This window comes from Anabrus simplex, chromosome 3 (genome assembly GCF_040414725.1).
Source record: "Anabrus simplex isolate iqAnaSimp1 chromosome 3, ASM4041472v1, whole genome shotgun sequence".
Taxonomy (NCBI): Eukaryota; Metazoa; Arthropoda; class Insecta; order Orthoptera; family Tettigoniidae; genus Anabrus; species Anabrus simplex.
The window spans coordinates 8,274,181-8,292,743 of NC_090267.1; the positions used below are offsets into that span (position 1 = coordinate 8,274,181).

Genomic DNA, 18,563 nt, shown 5'->3' on the forward strand with positions numbered 1-18,563 from the left:
CTGAATGAATTGGGATAATTTGTACAAAGAACTAGGTTGTAAGTAATTATTGCACAAATGGGGATACCGACCTTGTGAATCTTGGAGAGGGCTTTTGCAGCTGGCAGACCTGGGTTCATGTTGAATATTTTGTTTTTTCCTGATCCGTGAAAATGTGGGAAGTGTTCTTTAGCAGGTGGGATCATCTTGAATATTGAGGAAGCACTATTATTAAAGAAATCTTTTGTTTTTGCGATGTGTTCAATTTTATTCATTGTGACAGTTTGCTTTGGTATTTATGAGGCGTTATCTTCAACTTTCTTTTTAAGCTAGGAAATGAGTTTTCTCTCAATGTTGGAATCCACACTATGGTTTGTTTTTAGGAGTAACAATATTGTCTACCTTTTTTTTTACGTCGATTCTTAGTTCATCTTGTTTTTCTGATGGCATATTGTTAATAGGTAGCTCAGATTCTATTACTTAGTGACTATGTTCATTGTGTTGAGGTTTTGGCCACTTATGTTTAGAGCTTTTTGAAAGAATTGAGTTTTCCTCTTTGTTTAACACTGTCTTAGGTATATTGACAACAGAAGGCTGGAGTTCTTTGATTAAATTCTCAGGTATTTTGGTTCCTTTTCTTTCTTTTTCAAGACTCTTGCTTGTTACTGGGTTCTTTTCAGTGAGTTAAGTTTCCTCTGTAAGGTCAGCTGTTTCTTACATAGCATGTCAAATAATCTGTTGTTGACATGAATTTGGAAAAGGTTCCATTGCACGTTTGGGTGTAAATATGCTGTTTCGAGGTAGGTCTCATATAATCTGTTATTTAAGAAAGATGTTTTCTTGTATAAGAAACTAATCTCGTTCTTTAACGAAATTTTGTTAGGCTTAAGTTGGGGTTTGGAAAAAATGAGATGAAATGCGATGTGTTTTATACTGCTTTTAAGAAAATTGGGAGTTTTGTGTGATGAACTGTTTGGGAAAATCTATGTCCTAGCTCAATTTTGCTGTCTTAATACTTAAGCCCATATAATGGTAGGCTTTGTATTTTGCTTGGTAGGGGCTGTGTCATTAGAAGATAAGAAATTCATAATTTGTCAAGAATTACAATAAAATAAGGCGTATTAGCTCACTTTAGTTACATTATCTCGTTCACATCATAATTATTAATTTTGCATAAGGTGGCAACGAGAACTAATGGGTTACTCTCCTCTGACAGTACCGAACATTCCTTCCCAGCCACAATCCCTTTCAAGGCCTCACTCAGCCCTCCACTCACCACAAACAGAACACTACCTTGTGACAACTGTCCACTGACCCCTTCTGGAATTACCCCCCTGCCTTCTCAACTAGAGACCTGCTCCTAGCTAAAGTTTCCTCTTTCCCTAAAAGTCTCCATATAGCTCATCTAAATGTACATTCATTGTCTGCCCATTTCCACGAACTTAAAGAACTTGTCCCGGACGTATTTGACGTTTGCCTTCTCACTGAAACCTGGCTTCATGATCTGATCCCTTCGAAGACTTTCAACATACCTGGCTACTGTTTACTTCGGAACGACAGAGCTGGAAAGAGGGGAGGAGGTGTAGTGGCGATAGTCAAAACCAGTGTAAAGCCTAGGTTAATTGCATCTTCAGATAGCGAATACAATAGATGACCAGAGTTCCTGCTCTTGGATTGGACATTTGGAGGACGTAGAGAATGCGTTGTTACGCGTGCTCCCGCAATATGAACATGTAATTGTCATCTCTCTAAAATTGACTACAGCATGTTCACTGAAGACGCACTGGATGTTCCATGGCACCATATGCTGACAGTTGACGACATTGACATTGAAGTAAACATATTTAACGAATATCTGACAGCGCTCTATGATCGACATGCCCCGCCGAAAACAGTACAGGTAATGCGAGCCCCAGGACCATGGCTAAACTTAGAGCTAAAGGAGTTAATGGCAAGACGAGATGCCGCACATAGAAAGTTTAAGCGACAACAGACACAGGACAATTTTGACGCATTTAAACGGCTACGAAATAAAACATCGCAGGCAGTACGCAACGCTAGAATTAGACATGTACATACCCTGCTAAAACAAAATAGCAAAAGAGCAATTACAACTCCCCTGCACCTGACAGAGAAAAATTCTACTTCTCAAATGTGACACCCTTGCAAGTTAAAGAAGCCATATTTAGAATAAAATCGAAGTCCAAAGGGATAGACAACATAGAAATAGAACTTATTAAGACAATAATTGACATAATTTTACCTACTGTAACTCACATATTTAAACACTCACTAATGACTGGCATGTATCCCTCCTTATGGAAAGCTGCCATTGTCGTCACGCTTGCTAAAAAATCACCGCCTGGAGATGTAACTGACTATAGACCTGTGAACATATTATTGGTCTTTTCAAAAGCCCTAGAATTCATTGTACACCAACAAGTCTCTAACTACTTGCAAATACACGATATTCTTGACGAACACCAGTCTGGTTTTCCACGTAACCACAGCACTACTACTGCACTACTTAAGGTTACAGACGACATTCACAATGCGATGGACAAAAGACAGGTTACCATACTAGCTCTTCTTGACTTCTCTAAAGCTTTTGACTCTGTTGACATAGACATACTACTTTCCAAACTATTTAAACTCCAGTTCTTGACAAACAGTCTTCAGTGGATGAATTCGTACCTCCGCGGTCGTCTGCAGTGTGTAAGAAATAACAATAATGAATATTCATCCTGGCGATCCGTAGAGGTTGGTGTTCCACAGAGGCCTGTCCTAGGACCGCTTCTATTTTTTATGTATATCAATGATATTACGTCATCGGTAAACAGCTGCAGACACCACATGTACGCTGACGATATACAACTATACTTGCATTGTGAACCGGAGAGACTAACTGATGAAATTAAAAATTTCAATAGAGACTTACAAGAAATCTGTAACGGGACTGACATGCATGGGCTTAGATTAAATAACGTAAAGTCCCAAGCTATAATAATTTCACATCCTCGGCTTTGTTCAAAAACTATAAGCAAATTCACTTTACCAAAACTCTACCTACAAAATTCACCCATTGATTTCAGTGAATCTGTCAAAGATCTCGGCGTTCTGATAGACGAATATCTTTCTTGGAAGCAGCAGGTTACCAGCATCTCCAGGAAAGTATTTGCAACATTGACTCACTTAGAAGATTCTGCAACATATTTTCTCAAGTATTAAAAGAACACCTTATTTGCACTCTGGTATTACCTCATTTCGACTACTGTGATGCAGTGTACAACGACCTGACTGCTACTCTTAACAACAAACTACAACGCGTGCAAAATGCCTGTGTTCACTATATACGTGACCTAAGTTACTTTGACCATGTTACACCTGCCTACGATGAACTCGGTTGGCTAAAACTCAAACAGCGCCGTAATCTTCATGCTTTATGCCTTCTTTGTCGAATGCTCTCCTCATGCTCCCCTCCCCACTTGTACAGTCAATTTCACCACCTCTCATCCAATCACAGTTTTGGAACACGGTCAAAATCAGATACACTCTTATTTATTCCACCTCACCACACGATACATAAACTCATTTGTTATTTCTTCGGCACGACAATGGAATGCACTACCCGTCTCTGTCAGAGGAGCCTCGCCTGCTAGTTTTAGGCAACTTTGTCTCCGGTACCTACTAAGTAATGCCATAGAAATATTGTAGATTTAGCCTTCCTCAAACTATAGACTTTATATAATCCCACTGTTATCACCAAGGATAATAGAAATTAGCTTATCATGTCATAATTGTGTAAATAATCATCTTCATCATCACCACCACCATCATCATCATTCTCCTATTTTTTCCTATTTTTATTTGTTTATTTCTTATCATAATATTGTATTGTTTAGTAGTTGCAAGATGTTTCAATGTAAGTGTATTTATTTCAATTTTGCATGTGTAGAAACTGTATTTTCAGGTTAGATGGAAGAGAGGGCCTAATGGCCTTAATCTTGCCAGACAAAATAAATCTATTGTATTGTATTGTAATTATTACATTTTTACCTTTTTTTAAGAAAAATTGTTGACAGGTTAATATATTTTAAAAGAAAATTATTTGTAATATAATTTGAAATAAATGCAACATAAAAGTTATACCAATATGTACATATAATTTGTCAAATTATTGAATGACATTTTATCTAAGAGTACTTTTAAATTAATGTGTTGAATATTAACTAAATTACACACACAGACACTCATCATCATTCACTTATCCACATTCACTCCATTGGTTTATGCATCTAAGTGGTACATTCTGTAGGCAAACTGTAAAGACTCTAGTGAGTTACTGCTGCAAATGTTATTTGGAGCAGATTTCCATAATGTAGTTCCCATCACAATAAATGAGAAATTGTAGGCAGCTGACCTGCTGAAGGTAATGGCAAGTGTAGTGACAGAGTGTGTATTTTACTGGTCAAAACATGAAAGGTGTATCAAGTTTGAAGACATGTACTGGGGAGTTCTCTCAGTGATCTGAACATCAACACGGCTATATGAAGATTTCCAAGTCCTACAAATTTCAGAAGGGAAAGTTGCTCGTAATATGGTGTGACATGTGAGTCACACTGTAAGGAAAATATAAATCTGATGCAGGAATTTGTGGTCATTTTTATCTGTCTAATTTGTTCTTTTGTTGATTCTATGAATATAGGAAGAAGTAATGTTTTTTCAAGCCTGACTTTCATATTAAATGTTAAAATATGTTGGTGATATTTCAGAGAATGTAGTGAGGCAAATACACTGTTACAGATATGAGTGACGAGCATTATATCCTTCATGATATTCTCTCCAAAATTTCATATGAGTTAAGCTGCCAAAAACCATCTCTGGTGACACTGTGTGCTCCATGCCTGATGTCTTCTGGTGTGGGACAGAAACATGTCTGTCATAATTATTTTAGGTTTGTTCACAGAGCGAATCCGTGATAGTTCGACTTATCGAACATATGTGCATGCGCGGTTGGCAACACGTTTGAAACGTGATGAGCTGATTTCCTCTATGAACGGAAGTGGTGGTTGGAGACATCAGCTGTTTTAGTCCACGTGTTGTATTGCCTAGGCGTTGTGTTATGTACACTGTGAACTGAACAAATTAATTTGGATTTTATTCTCAACTTCAAGCCTTGAAATGGATGAACACGGTAAGATAACGTGAATGACTAAATAGTATTAGTTTGAATGTCTGAAATATATATATGCTTAGACATAAATACAGAAGTGGACTTATATTTATGTAATTTTACATATTTTGTAGGTTACTTGAGCAACTTCCTGGTATTCCATGGAGCAGAGAGCCCTTCAGTTAATCCGTGTGTAGAAGCACATGAGATAAATCTGGATGAAAATGTTTCACAGTGTGTGAAGTGGAGTAATAACACCACCAAGTTATTGCTTGATTCGTAAAAAAAAACATAAGAGAGAAGTGGGAAGCCTTAAGATCAGAAATTTTAAGATATAATGTTGTACAACAATGGAATATAATGAAGAAACACAGAGGATGGTACTACTACCCTAGGGGGGGGAGGGGAAGGTGAGCCACTTGGAGGGTTACGCCCTTTCTGTAGCCACGAGATTTTGGTGGGTTAGGTGATGTTTGGGAATGAGGAAGGTGGTTGGGTCGGTGCAAGAGTTTGTTGGGAGCAGTGGCTGCTGGTGCAGAAATTCAGTTGTGTGGTGGAACCCATCTACCCTCCAAAAAATAAAAATTATTTACAAACATACCGGTATGTGGTTTTCAAGAAGCCCTCCACTGAGTTTTCCACACTGAACAAACACACAAACAACCCCAACATATATACACATTCCTCATAAAAAAACTATAAAACTATATAACTAAACACGCAATAACACCTGCAATGGCAAAATATTTTCGAACTCAAACACTTGGTGTGAGCGCGCAAAAAAGAACTTCCCAATGTTACCAACATCATTGAAATAAAACCAGCAATGTTGTAATGCAAAATTACATGTTATGTTTTTATGGTGACATTTAGAAAATAGACATTTTTAATTAATTAAAGACAATCACAATACCATGTCCTTATTTTGACAACATAGAAAGTACAATTTTTATAGTTCATCGATTTATAAATGTGGCTATGGGATAGGCAAGTTGGTAGTATTCTATACTCTTTGGTATTAAAAGACCTGGTGGGAACAGCTCTACAGTATTTTGTTTTCCTGTTTGCTTTGATGCGATCCCCTCCATACTATCGCTGAGTCAAGAGGGTGCCACCTGCCACGTTCTCATATCGGTCGTAATGCAAGTGTGACTAGTGCTGCCTGTCTGTGGTCGAATGAAGAATTGCAGTGAAGTGATGTTTTGGCTGTTTCCACAGTTTATCGGAAAAGTTGGGCATGCATGCACTAAAGGCAGAGTTCCTGGTTTCTGGCTAAAAGCTTAGAAATTCTCGCTGAGCTGTGGTCGCACAGCACCCGGCGTGGAGCGCACGACTAGCTACCTGGTTGTTAGGGGAGTTGCATAACTTCCTATTCTTTAGCTGACGTCTTTTCCATTGCACTGTATTTGATTGTAGATAATATTTTTGAAGTAATTTATTTTTCAAATTGGCAATGTGCTGCAGCACTTCAGCACATAAGGTACGGCCGCCCCTGGTTGGGAGAGAGTAGTTATCGGCCTCTTAGCTACTGAAATTAAGTTTTATTATAGTTGTCATATGGCTGGGGGATTCTACTTTTGGGTTGTTTTTAAATGCACTGACAATTGCTTTTTATTTTTAGGTTGGGTGTATAATGAGCTGTGCGAATAAGATGATGGAGAATATTGAGAGTTATGATATGTGTGAATAGGTGAATAAAGGATTGTACAAATTTATCCAGTACTAGCTGATGTACCCGTGCTTTGCTATGGAATTCTACATAGTAAACAGAATTGTAGGTTAGGTAGAGTACACGTTGTGAGCAAGACTGAATTAAATTGCATAGCTCTTAATGTTACCCTGGAAACGTGACGGAGAAATCACCAAACTTTTTCTCATACGAAGACTGCGTTAGGTAATTTTTATTGTAATGGTAGTCCCGCTTGCCTACCATCAGTTAGAATCAGGTTGGCGAATTGCTTTATAATGGCAGACACTCACTAACCACCTGCCTTTTTACATCCACAGAAAGACTGTCTTAGTGGTTTTCCCAACTGAAATGAACATAGGTCATTACAATGACGTCAATAGGAATGGTGCGAGTAAAAGCAACGATTTCCCATGGAATACTCGATCAAATGAAAAACCACACATTTTCTCACTTTTAATGAACAGTACTACGCTACCGATCCAACACTCCAAAAGTTCCAGAGCTGGAATGACCAAGCCGCAGACAGCCGTGATCCGTGAACACTTTTAGTCTTTTTTCAGAGGGGAGGGTCAAATAGTGGAGAGTCGCAGGGCAAAAGCTATGGCCTTTTACTAATCTGTTTCCTAGGAGTACCTGATGAGTCAAAAAATCTCAATTCACTACACTGGCGGCAGAAAAATCTATCTGACTTCCAAGCCAGAAGAGAAACCCCCTTTTCACTGCTAATTTTGAATAAAATGAATGTAAAATTTAACAAAAGTGAAGAGGAGTTACTCTTTTTAAGAAACGGCTTTTTTCATTGTTGAATTTTGAGTTATTTAGTGAATTGTGGTGCTATAATTTGGAATATGCCTAAATTGTAAATCTAGACCAGATCATACTACTACTGCTGCTGCTTCTACTAAGTGGGTTAGGAGTACACATTGCTCATTCAGAAGAGCGGGTCAGAGTAGGAATCGTATAGCTGGAATACTACGGTGAACCAGTGAGTTATGTACCAGCAGTACGGTATCAGAAAATGTATGAAACAAAGGAATGACATGCTAAAGAAGAAAGTTTTCTAACTCCCCAGCTATTTCACGCCAATATTCAGTCAGGCTGTTACACTCGGTATGCAGCAGTAATCCTATCTATCGGAGTTGAGCGGCAGCATAAGAGACAAAGAACATCCCCAAAAACAATGGTCATGTTGATCAATGTTATACGCTTTCAGTATTGTAGGGCTTCTCATTTAGTTTTCTTCCAATTCTGAAATATCACTCTTATCATGGTCGGTACGGTTAAAGTGAATAAAACATAAATGGTCAGAAATTGTAATCTCTATAACTTTTGTTATATAGTACTTTTCGATAGGACCAATAACATAGGTATTTAAGAATTACATTTTAGGCGCCTTTCCCTAAACTACAATTTCATACAGGATGAATAAAATTGTTTATAACTTAGACTGTAGTTTCTTATTCCCCGACTCTATATACTGACTTTCATTCAATTCTGTTAACCCATTTTCACGTGGCTCGGCGTTGAAATGAACTTGGCAACAAATACTATTTCATGAATATCTGTGTTATCAAAGCCGGTACGGTAAGAATGTATGACATAAATGATCGGAAATTTAATTCTATACAACTTTAGTTATGTAGTATTTATCGATAGGACCACTAATAATAAAAATATTTGAGAATTCAATTTTAGGCCTTCCCCTAAACTACCATTTCACTCAGCGTAAGTAAAACGATTTATAGCCTAGATTGTAGTGGTTCATCCCCCGACTTCACATACCGATTTTCATTGAATTCTCTTCAGCCGTTTTCTCGTGATGCGTATACAGACAGACAGAAATTACGAAAAAGTAAAAAGCGCATTTCCTTGTTACTTTGGACATGACTGATACAGAAATACCATTCTTTTCCAATTCTGAGCAATGTACAGACAAAACTATTATTTTATATATATAGATGTTGTGGATTTTATTTTCTGGGAGGATCACCATCCTGATTACCATGGTATGTGAGTTGAGACGAGATGGTGGTGGTATGGAAAGAGATTCTGAAGTGATAGGGTGAAAAATCTAATGATGTCCTCTGGGGTGAGGGGTGGGTATGAATCTGTTGGGGAGGTGGAACTAGAGGTATGACAAAGATGCTGCTGCTAAGGCTAATGGAGTAGGCCTAGCAGCAGAAGAGAAAACTCTCAAGTAGATACTTTCCCTTCTCAAAGTGCACACATAAGCATGCAAACTGCTTTTAAATCAATTCAGTTAATTTATTTACAAACACTCTTGAGAAATAAATATTGTCACATTACCAGACATGTAGGACTCTTAATAATTTCACAGTAATTATTCAGATTCTTGAGCAGTAGGTATATCACAGTGATATCTGTACCTTATTTTTCCACACTCTCTACTATTACTATTCATCATGTATATCATCCACTGGAACATTATCAGTATTATTTATTTCCATATTTTCTTACTGGTCACATTCCATAGTGAATTCAGAGGGTGTAAGCCCTACTTTCCTCTCCTTTCTGCCAATGTTGAGGACATTGTTGTCAAAACATTTTAATTTAAAATCCCTTCCACCTTCCTTCAGAAACACCAAATTGTACAAATCTGTACAGGCAGGGCCTTTTGAGCCACAGGTATTATCGGTGCATATTATGTTATCTAGAATCTTATACAGCACTGAATTTTTATTGCTTTTATATATAGGGGAACATAGGGTACTGTATATTAACCCTTTGGATGCCGGCCCATAGTAGGGCATCATATGCATAGAATGCCAAGCATGTTTCAAGGGATTTTGCATCACTCTATAAAAGAAATTATTTACGTCTCAGTTTAAAAGATATGGCGGTGAAATTTGATATGTTAGCTAGATATATTCCAAGGAATATAAACATGTGACTTGCATTTCAAGAAACAAAATTTCGTGGAATACTGTGCAAAAAATATTATTCTTTTTAATTTTTAAAAGGAAAATTCACAATTTGAAATTAATTAGCACATTTTACACTGAATACAAAGTGACTAAGTGAAGATATATAATCTTAACTCTTGTCTGGAATCATATGTACCAATTTACATTGTTAATGTAGGTCTACTTACCAATTTATAAACTAATTTCCAAAAACATTGAAAATATGGAGGGGAGGACACCAACAGTGTAACCTGTCAATGATTGGATATTTTATGAATTTAGGGATAGTAATAGTAATTATTTGAGAAAACTGTGTCCAGTAGCAGTATTTGCTACTACAGAACAGTTCAGAAGATCAGAGCAACATACAAAATCAACTATTAGTGTCAGGAATGAACGTGTAGAGAACAGATTGAAATATTCTATGGATGGAGCATCTGGTTGATTTAGGCCTACAATTATTGGCCCTGGGATTTCATAAAAATGGTGTGGATGGACAACATTACTTGCAGGGAATATGCATTCAGTCCAACAATCATCTAATTCACTGTAATTATCATTTTCATTAGCACTGTCACGATAAATCTTTGACATTGAACGAAATGTTGTAAGCCAATGGCACGGCTCCATTATTCTCTGGTGCGCTATCTGAAGACCCGGAAACATCATAATTATCACTTTCACTAAAATTACAGTCGCTTACATCTTCAAAGCAACCCAAAAGTTCCTCGATTTCTTCTCCCGAAATAGGCCTACGTGACGACATGCCTTGTTGTGATAAATGTACTATTTACAACTTTACGGCCTAAATAAATTGCTATGTAACTATAACTACAGTAGAAATAATAATAAACCTAATATATTACGATAAATAACTCAAATGCGTGAATTACAACGTAAAATTATTGAAAACAAATCACAACACGCGGACATAAACAAACAAGGAGGCCGTCATATTGGAACAGAGACGTCAAGCGCTCACAGATCATACAGTCACAATTGACTAGTAAACTAGCAGAAATGAAGCTATGTCAGTGCCATCTAATGACATAAGAAGGAATTACAAACATTCTACCTTCTTTCTACTTGATTTGTAGTGCAATCTAGCGCCTTACTGCATAACTACACCACTTATAAGAGGGTGCCGATCGAATCGGCATCCTGGCATTTTTCGTACAGAATGTAAGAGCCGATGCATCGGCATCTTGGCACTGTAAGAGTTAAACATCATGTCACAATATACAGTATTATATTGAAATAGAAATACCAAGGTGGCTGAAGATTAACTTTTTTCAAGAAAAAGAAGAAGAACAAGAGGCAAGGTAAGTGGGGGTTGTGGGATGTTCATATCAGTTTGAAATAATTTTACAAGTCACCAGCAACACTCTCCATTACCATTTCATTTCATCTGTCAGTCATTAATTACTGCCCCAGAGGAGTGCGACAGGCTACAGCACCCGGCACAATTCCTACCCTCACTGCAAGATGGGAGCTCCATTCATTCCATTACTGACCCAGTCGAATAACTGGAAACAGGCTGTGGATTTTCACCACATACTGTATTCAAATGCAATTAATTGCACTTCTCATCACCTGAGAAGGAAAGTAGATATATTTGGGGCATATAGAACAGGGAATGAGTGGGATGAAAAATTATTAAATGATTTAATACAGTATGAGATGAAAGCAAAGAAATGTAATAAAAGCATTTTTGCTGGTGGTGACCTTAATATGCTGAAAATAGTATGGGAAGGATATTTAAAATGTGCAAAACATGACCAACTTTTAGCACAGGCTGGGATACAAAATAAAATTCCAGATCTAAAATGGGGTGAGAGGGGGTAGGAGAATGTTACTGATAATACTGAACAATATAATGCAATAGTAGAGATTGAAGGGTAAGGAAGATATAACATAAGCAACAGAAATCACCTGTAATTTTGGGCAGTTGAAGAGTAATATCCATAACAAATTTTGGGAGCAAAAAAAAGTGTAGAAGTTAATGGCAAGAGCAGTTTTAAAAAATGGAGGTGGGCAACTATACCTTATTTGAGTTTTATGTGTGATTTCTGTCTAAATAATATGATCATACCTAAAGAATGAGAAAAGGCTCTGGTAGTACAAGTGTACAAAGGGTAGACTGTGCATTAATTACTGTCCAGTGAATCTTATATGTAATGTTTCTGAAGTCACAGAGAACGTTTAGAACCAATATGCTGGTTGAACACAGTTCGTGGTTTGGTATCAGGCAGCACAGTAGTGACAGGGTAGACTTATACTCTAAGACAGCGAACGACAAATCCCGGATGCAAGACCATCCTGACATGAAAAAATCAGTAAGTTGCAGCTAGTTACCACATACCTCCCTGAATTTGGTATAAATCAGTCATATAGTAGAAAATTGATTATGACTGTACTATTTTGAAAATCTTAATTTACTTACACAGCAGTTTTTCACTGGACCTACTTCCAGCTGTTTACTAAAAAACAATCAAAGGTGCCACTCTTCATATGTGATCACACTTTTCACTGGAACAAACTCTTGAAGTGGTATATGTTCCAGCACAGTGGTTTTGCAGCCACGTCTTCATATATTTCTCAGGATTAAATCAGTCGACTGGTAAAGCTTTTAATGTATGTACATAAGGCTGGAAACGTAAGCAACAAACAGTAGTGATTTTAAATTAGTGATGGCTGATAATAATGTAACAAAGGCTTTAAACCACACAGCAAATGCAATGTAAATTAAAACACACACTAACATAATAATGTTATTCATCAAGCTGAACCTTTGATGTTCACGATTACGGGCGTAGCTGGAGAATTAAAACTCATTACACGTTATAATTCTCATGTTAGGTCCGTATTGAAATGTACATAAATACAAAGTATGTTACAAGTGTTATTTATCTTTATATCCACCTATTCAATACAAAGAGATCTTTTTAGAAATCAAATATTATTATAAAATGTTAAGGGACATGTTTCGCCCATATTAAAAGGGCATCATCAGCCTCAAACTCAAACCTGTATGGTGAAAAATCAGGATCCAGATTGCTCTTACAAGTCATAAAAATATGATATCATTGTAGGTGTCTGTCCAAACATACAAATTGTTAGAATGTCCTTGGCTAAAATTGCAGTATCAAGCTGCATGTCAAAAGTTCACACGATCATACTTTCTGGAGCGTTGAAAAACTTGTTGGGGTAGAGCAATAAGCAGCTCAGTCTTTCAGAAATGTGCCTCCTTGAATACTCCTGTTAGAGGATCAGAAAAAGCAAAACTGATAAACTCACCGATAGAATGGCAAAATTTAAAAAAACCAAAGTACAGTAGAAGGTATATGCAATAAAACAAAAGGCATACTCTAATGAGTTGAGTTAACCAGAGGGTATACGGCATATACCCATGCATACACTTGACTACAGCCCTGGTTTCAGGACAGGGTCCCCTTGCGAAGCCTAACTCTCTGGTTTCCGGCAGGATGTATCTGAAGTTTTTAGACAAGAGTCAACAGGTAACTGTACAACAGTGGACTAGTCTAAAGCTTTAGACAGGCTAAAACATAATATTAATGAAAAATCAGGCCTGGATGAAAGGGTAGTCAACTGGGTGACAGCTTTCTTGAAGGACAAGAAACAGAGGGTAAGGGAAAAGTTGTCATTACGTAAACCTCAGAAAGTGGGAAGGGAAGTGCCAGTAGGTGGTACACTGTATCTCTATATAAATTTATTTAATGGATAGGCTATACAAGAAGAATTGGCCTCACAAATGAAACTTCCGCAGATGATTTAGCTAAGTACAGAAAAAAAACCACTCTAGATGAGTGTAAAATATTGCAGGAGAAAATACAGGAAAAGGGATGACAATGATCAAAAGAGTTGAGCAGTTAGCATTGCAGACCAAACATAGAGGATAGTAAACATTTACGTAATGGAAGGGGAAAACAATCTTGAAAATAATTAGATATTTAGGGGTCACATCAGGGAGTGAGAGATATCACATAGGAGATGTTGTAAAATAGGCTTTAATGTTATTACACATACTCTTGTGAACATGCATTAGGCATCAGCATTGCGAGTCCTGGGGAGTCACATTTCTACCCCCCTTTCTTTGGCCGGTACTCCCGTGCTTCGAAGGGTTGGACCTTGTTCCGTTATCATATGATTAATGCCCAGGGTGGAAACAGGTGGATAAAAAAAGACTACATATTTAATACTCAACAGGAGTAGGTGTATCACTGGTGTAGAATTCACACTCCTATTGGTGTACAATTGAACAACAAAAAATAGCACCAGCAATAAAATTACTTTTAACGAGACACCTGATTGTTGTTTGTGCTTCTGTGTTCTTTAGGCCTATTGTCATCTTAACGATGATGTTGTGATTATTTTATTTTATGCCAACTTTTGTTTTATGAAACAGCAGTTTAATCCATTTGTAGTCTGTAAATTGTGATTTGTAACTTTTATGAAACAGGCCCAAGGCAGTAAAACTCATTTCATTTTGCAAATAACCACCATTAGGTAAGTATCATGGAAGTTACCTGAAATGAGAAATAGTGTTTCCTGTTGAAATAGGAATCCGGATCTGTGGCTCACTTATCAATTCTAACATGTGTTCCATCTATAACCCCAATTACACCTGGAAAACCATTTGCTTGGAAATAAGCCTGTATTTCACGTTTCTCTTGAGCTGTAGGCCATCTGATTATTTCTCGAGACAAATTACTTAGAACGTACGTCATCCTTTGGACAATCTTGTGTAGGCTACTAATGGTTAAATTGAATCGGTCTGAAACATCCCGAAATCCAGCAGATTCATGACCAGCAAACCAAACTTGAGTGCGGAAATGTTTCCAAATTCACGTACTTGGTGATGATAATACGGTGATATTGAGAAACTTTCTGCTGACTCGAAAATGTTCAACGAACTCCTTATTATACTGCGGAATTGTATACTCAAAATATCCTTCGTTTTTGGGCTGTCGTCTTACTTCCAAAAGCAGCTCTAAATCATCATCACTTGAGCTTGACTGACTAAAAACCTCATCTGAATCACTGGACTCGATATCAGACATTATTTACTGCTCTTAAACTACTTCAGATACACAGGATTCGACACTCACAGCTTACAGGAAGATGTGTTATGATCTAATTACGGCCGTAAAGTCATTCTTAGGTCAGTTATGAAACTAACGTATGGCACTGGGGTATGTGCGCGCATATTCTGACTCGCTGACTCAAAGAGTTTTCGTCCAGGATCAGAAACTGTTCCAACGGTTTGCTTGGTGCTCTCCAACAGTTTGAAAAGCTTGTACGAACAACATACTAGTAGTCAGCAACTGTGATGATCGCTACTACAAACACGAATTTGAATGTGCGCATGCGTCTGATAGTTGGCAGCAGTTTCTCACTGTACTACGAACAAAGCTTTTGTGTCTCATACTCATCCTTTGATCTGACAATATGAATGTGCTTGAGATATGAACAGTGCCAATATTGACTCTTGCTTTAAGAAAGGGTGTGATATTGTCACTCATTTTGTTGGTTTATTTATCCATTTCAGTTTTTATGAGAGACTGGTATGTAAGAGCACTGTCTGGCTATGAGGGGAAAGCAATGGAAAACTGCCTCACTCCTCATTTTCTGAATATGCCTCCCCAGTGACACTTAGCTCTCTGTGGCAGCTGATGGCAGATCTGTTGAGGATCATCATGTCCTCAGGTTGAACACTTCACAGAGAACATAAGATATGTACTTTATGCCATGCTGTACTTGCCGATATTGCATGTAAAAATTACATTAATCAATTTTTAAGTTGTGAAATTTCCAGAATTGGCTTTTTAGGATAAATCATTATGTCTGCACATTTTCTGGTGTTTCACAGGTATTTTAGAAGGTATCATGTTATATAATTGCTTAAGAATTCAAAAATATCTCTTAGCATTCAAACAGGATACCTTTCCCCTCCTGAAGGGCTCTGTGCCGACATGTTTTAAGGATTCTGCATGTGTAGAAATTTTCTGAAAAAGATGATGAAGTTTTGAAACTGACTCATTAATTAGGAAATGACGAATTATCGTGCTCATTAATTGGTGACTAAATTGGCAGATGTGTCTGAGGAATGTGGCTAATATATTAACTTTTCCACAGGACAATTATGAACTTGCATCAGAGATGACATGTTTGCAAGAAGAAACCAAATCAAAGTTTGAAGAGCCAGTACAAACACAGATGAACACATTTGAGGTAAGCTAATCATTTGATAACCTATTTTTGAAGTGGAAATTGTGAGAAAACAGCTGAACATTTTTTAATAAGTGACCTCTCATTATAAAGCACACAATTTGGATGTCATCAATAAGATGGATTATTGTGAGATTGCCAAAATTATTTTAACTAATTTTCATGTTTTCTACAAGCAGTTCAAAAATGTTATTCTGAGTATTGTATATCAAGTGGTGTTGTTCTGAGGCCCTTCACCGCATGGCATGTGGCAGCTGGTTTCATCACTCCTATTGTCATATCCTATCTAGGGTTTGGCTACAAATGTGGCAGTTTTCCTTCTGTTGTGTGTAGTGTGCGAATTGGTCATTCGAAGCCTTTTATTCAAATTGTTGGGCCAGGGTGTTCATCTTCGGCCAGTTCCTCTTTCTGCCTTAATTACTTGTAGCAGACTGTACTTAGTTGATTGCTCTTAATGTGACCTGTATATTCCAGTCTCCTCATTTTAATTAATTTATGAACTCAGTTTGATAGATTTTTTCTTTCATGAATACTTTGTTTTACATTGTCTATCCATAAGAATTCACATTTGCCAGTAAATCCACATCCTAAAAACTTGGTTTCCTTTTATCCCACTACTACAACGTCCAGATCTCTACATGATTCAGTAAGATGGAGAGGTCAGAAGTCTTTACTATTCTCTTGTGTGCTTTAAGTTTGGAACACAAGAGCTTGGGAGTTCCCAAAGGACTAGGAAGTTGGACTCGGATTTATTTCAACAGAACTGTCCCATGTTATCTCTGAGATATACCATATTTTCTACCCTCTCAATTTGTTGATTGTTCACCATAAGGATTTCAGGTGATGTAGGCTTCTTTGTTATGACCATGTACATTGTCTTTCAGCTGTAATCCATGCTTCATGGACTCCAGTGACTAGTTTTTGAAATCCCTATATACAGTCTGCAATCAGTACTGGATCTCCACACACTGGTACCTTGTGCTGTTAGTAAGTTTGCTGTTGAATTTAATATCATTTGGGGCCCTCCAAGCACATCAGTGAGTATCTGCTCTGAGTAAATGTTAAAGAAGAGAGGGTATAACACTCATCCCTGTCTCATTCCTTGCATTGTCATTGCAGGCTTCTGGCCCTTCAATTGCAAATATTGTGTCACATGTTCCAAGACCATTACTAAATCCTAACTGTGTGTTGCTGATATTCTTGCACTTCTGATTGATTCCACAATGGATGGTTTTGAGGAAATCTTTAGCACCTGGTCCATGGTGAGATGCTTCCGCTTCTCTATCTGTATCTACAGTACCTTCAGTTTCACTTATCTTTAATTCATGTTATGAAATCTTTGTTTTCTTTCTCTACTGGCAATCTTCCACTTGATAGCTCATCATTCTCTCACAGGAATGCAGTAGTGTCCCCTCCCTTACCTTTGGCTTTTCTACCTCCTTGATTTTAAGCCTCTTAATGATATTTTTTTGAAGTTAGGATCAAAACAGAAATGTAGTCTAGAAACATATTATATATATTATATTATATTAAATTAGATTCTAATTATGTTATACTGGAGAGTTGCACGGTATCTATAATTCTGTAACTTTACTTAACTTGGTAAGTTTGTGACTCTTTGTCCACTGTACCTTGATTAATTCTGTGCCTGTTTTTACCCTCCCTTATAGGTTTCCCTTTGGTTACCATTCGACTGAACATTCTGCTTTGAAGGAATTGCCATATCGTTTCACCCTTTGATTGGGTTTTGCCTATTTTTGGTGTCTTGTCACATTATATGCGTATTTCATACCTTAATTCCCATCTTATAAATATGTATCACTTCAATGTTGTGGCACGATATGGTCCATTCCAATGTTCTTGGTGTGTTTGATGTCTACATCTGTATATATATACAGGGTGAAGCGTAATTTGCACACTCGGGCGTCGCAGCGCGACTCCTCACATGCCAGCAATAAAAAAATGTCTCTTACAAAATTTCATCTTGCGAGTATATCCGGCAGAAAAACGACGTTGAAGATTAGCAATCTGGCAACACTGTAACCACATGTAGGGTAACTACCTCTGTCAGCAGACATTGCTCGTATTGTACAGTTGGTGCAATGGATAGAGTTTTGGGTTAGCATGCAGGAGGTCGGGTGGTTGATCCTGGGTAGAGGCGTATGTTTTTTATTTCCTAAATGTAGTCCAGGTGGTATGGTATCTGGCATCTTAATCGTCAACAGCGATTGCAGTGGGTCCTCTAGAAACCATTTGCACTTACATACTACGATCCTAGAAATGGACGAACAATCGTTTTCATTGGTCAGCTTTGAAAGGCGCCCTTTCCACGTCATGGGCGTGAATTTATTCGCACCACTTCATCTACTAGATGTGAAACCTGTTTTCTTTGTACCCTCCTCCAATGGTCCCATAGATTAGTACCAACTATTATTCTTGCCTCGTTCAGGTCCATTACATTTCGTTAGGGCCTTGCGTTACCAGTAGGCCTAGCAACGTGCTCTGCGAATAATGTCCAAACTCGGTTACAATTTGTATGTGTTATCAC

General features: G+C 37.6%; 1 protein-coding gene across 1 annotated transcript in view; it reads left to right on the plus strand.

Moving 5' to 3' along the window:
* The window catches only part of LOC137498878 (uncharacterized), a 148,259-nt gene that overhangs the window by 36,590 nt on the left and 93,106 nt on the right, over positions 1 to 18,563 (plus strand). The window contains exon 3 of the mRNA XM_068226548.1: positions 15,923 to 16,018. Coding sequence (XP_068082649.1) covers positions 15,923 to 16,018 — 96 coding nt within the window. The remainder of the gene's footprint in view (positions 1 to 15,922; positions 16,019 to 18,563) is intronic.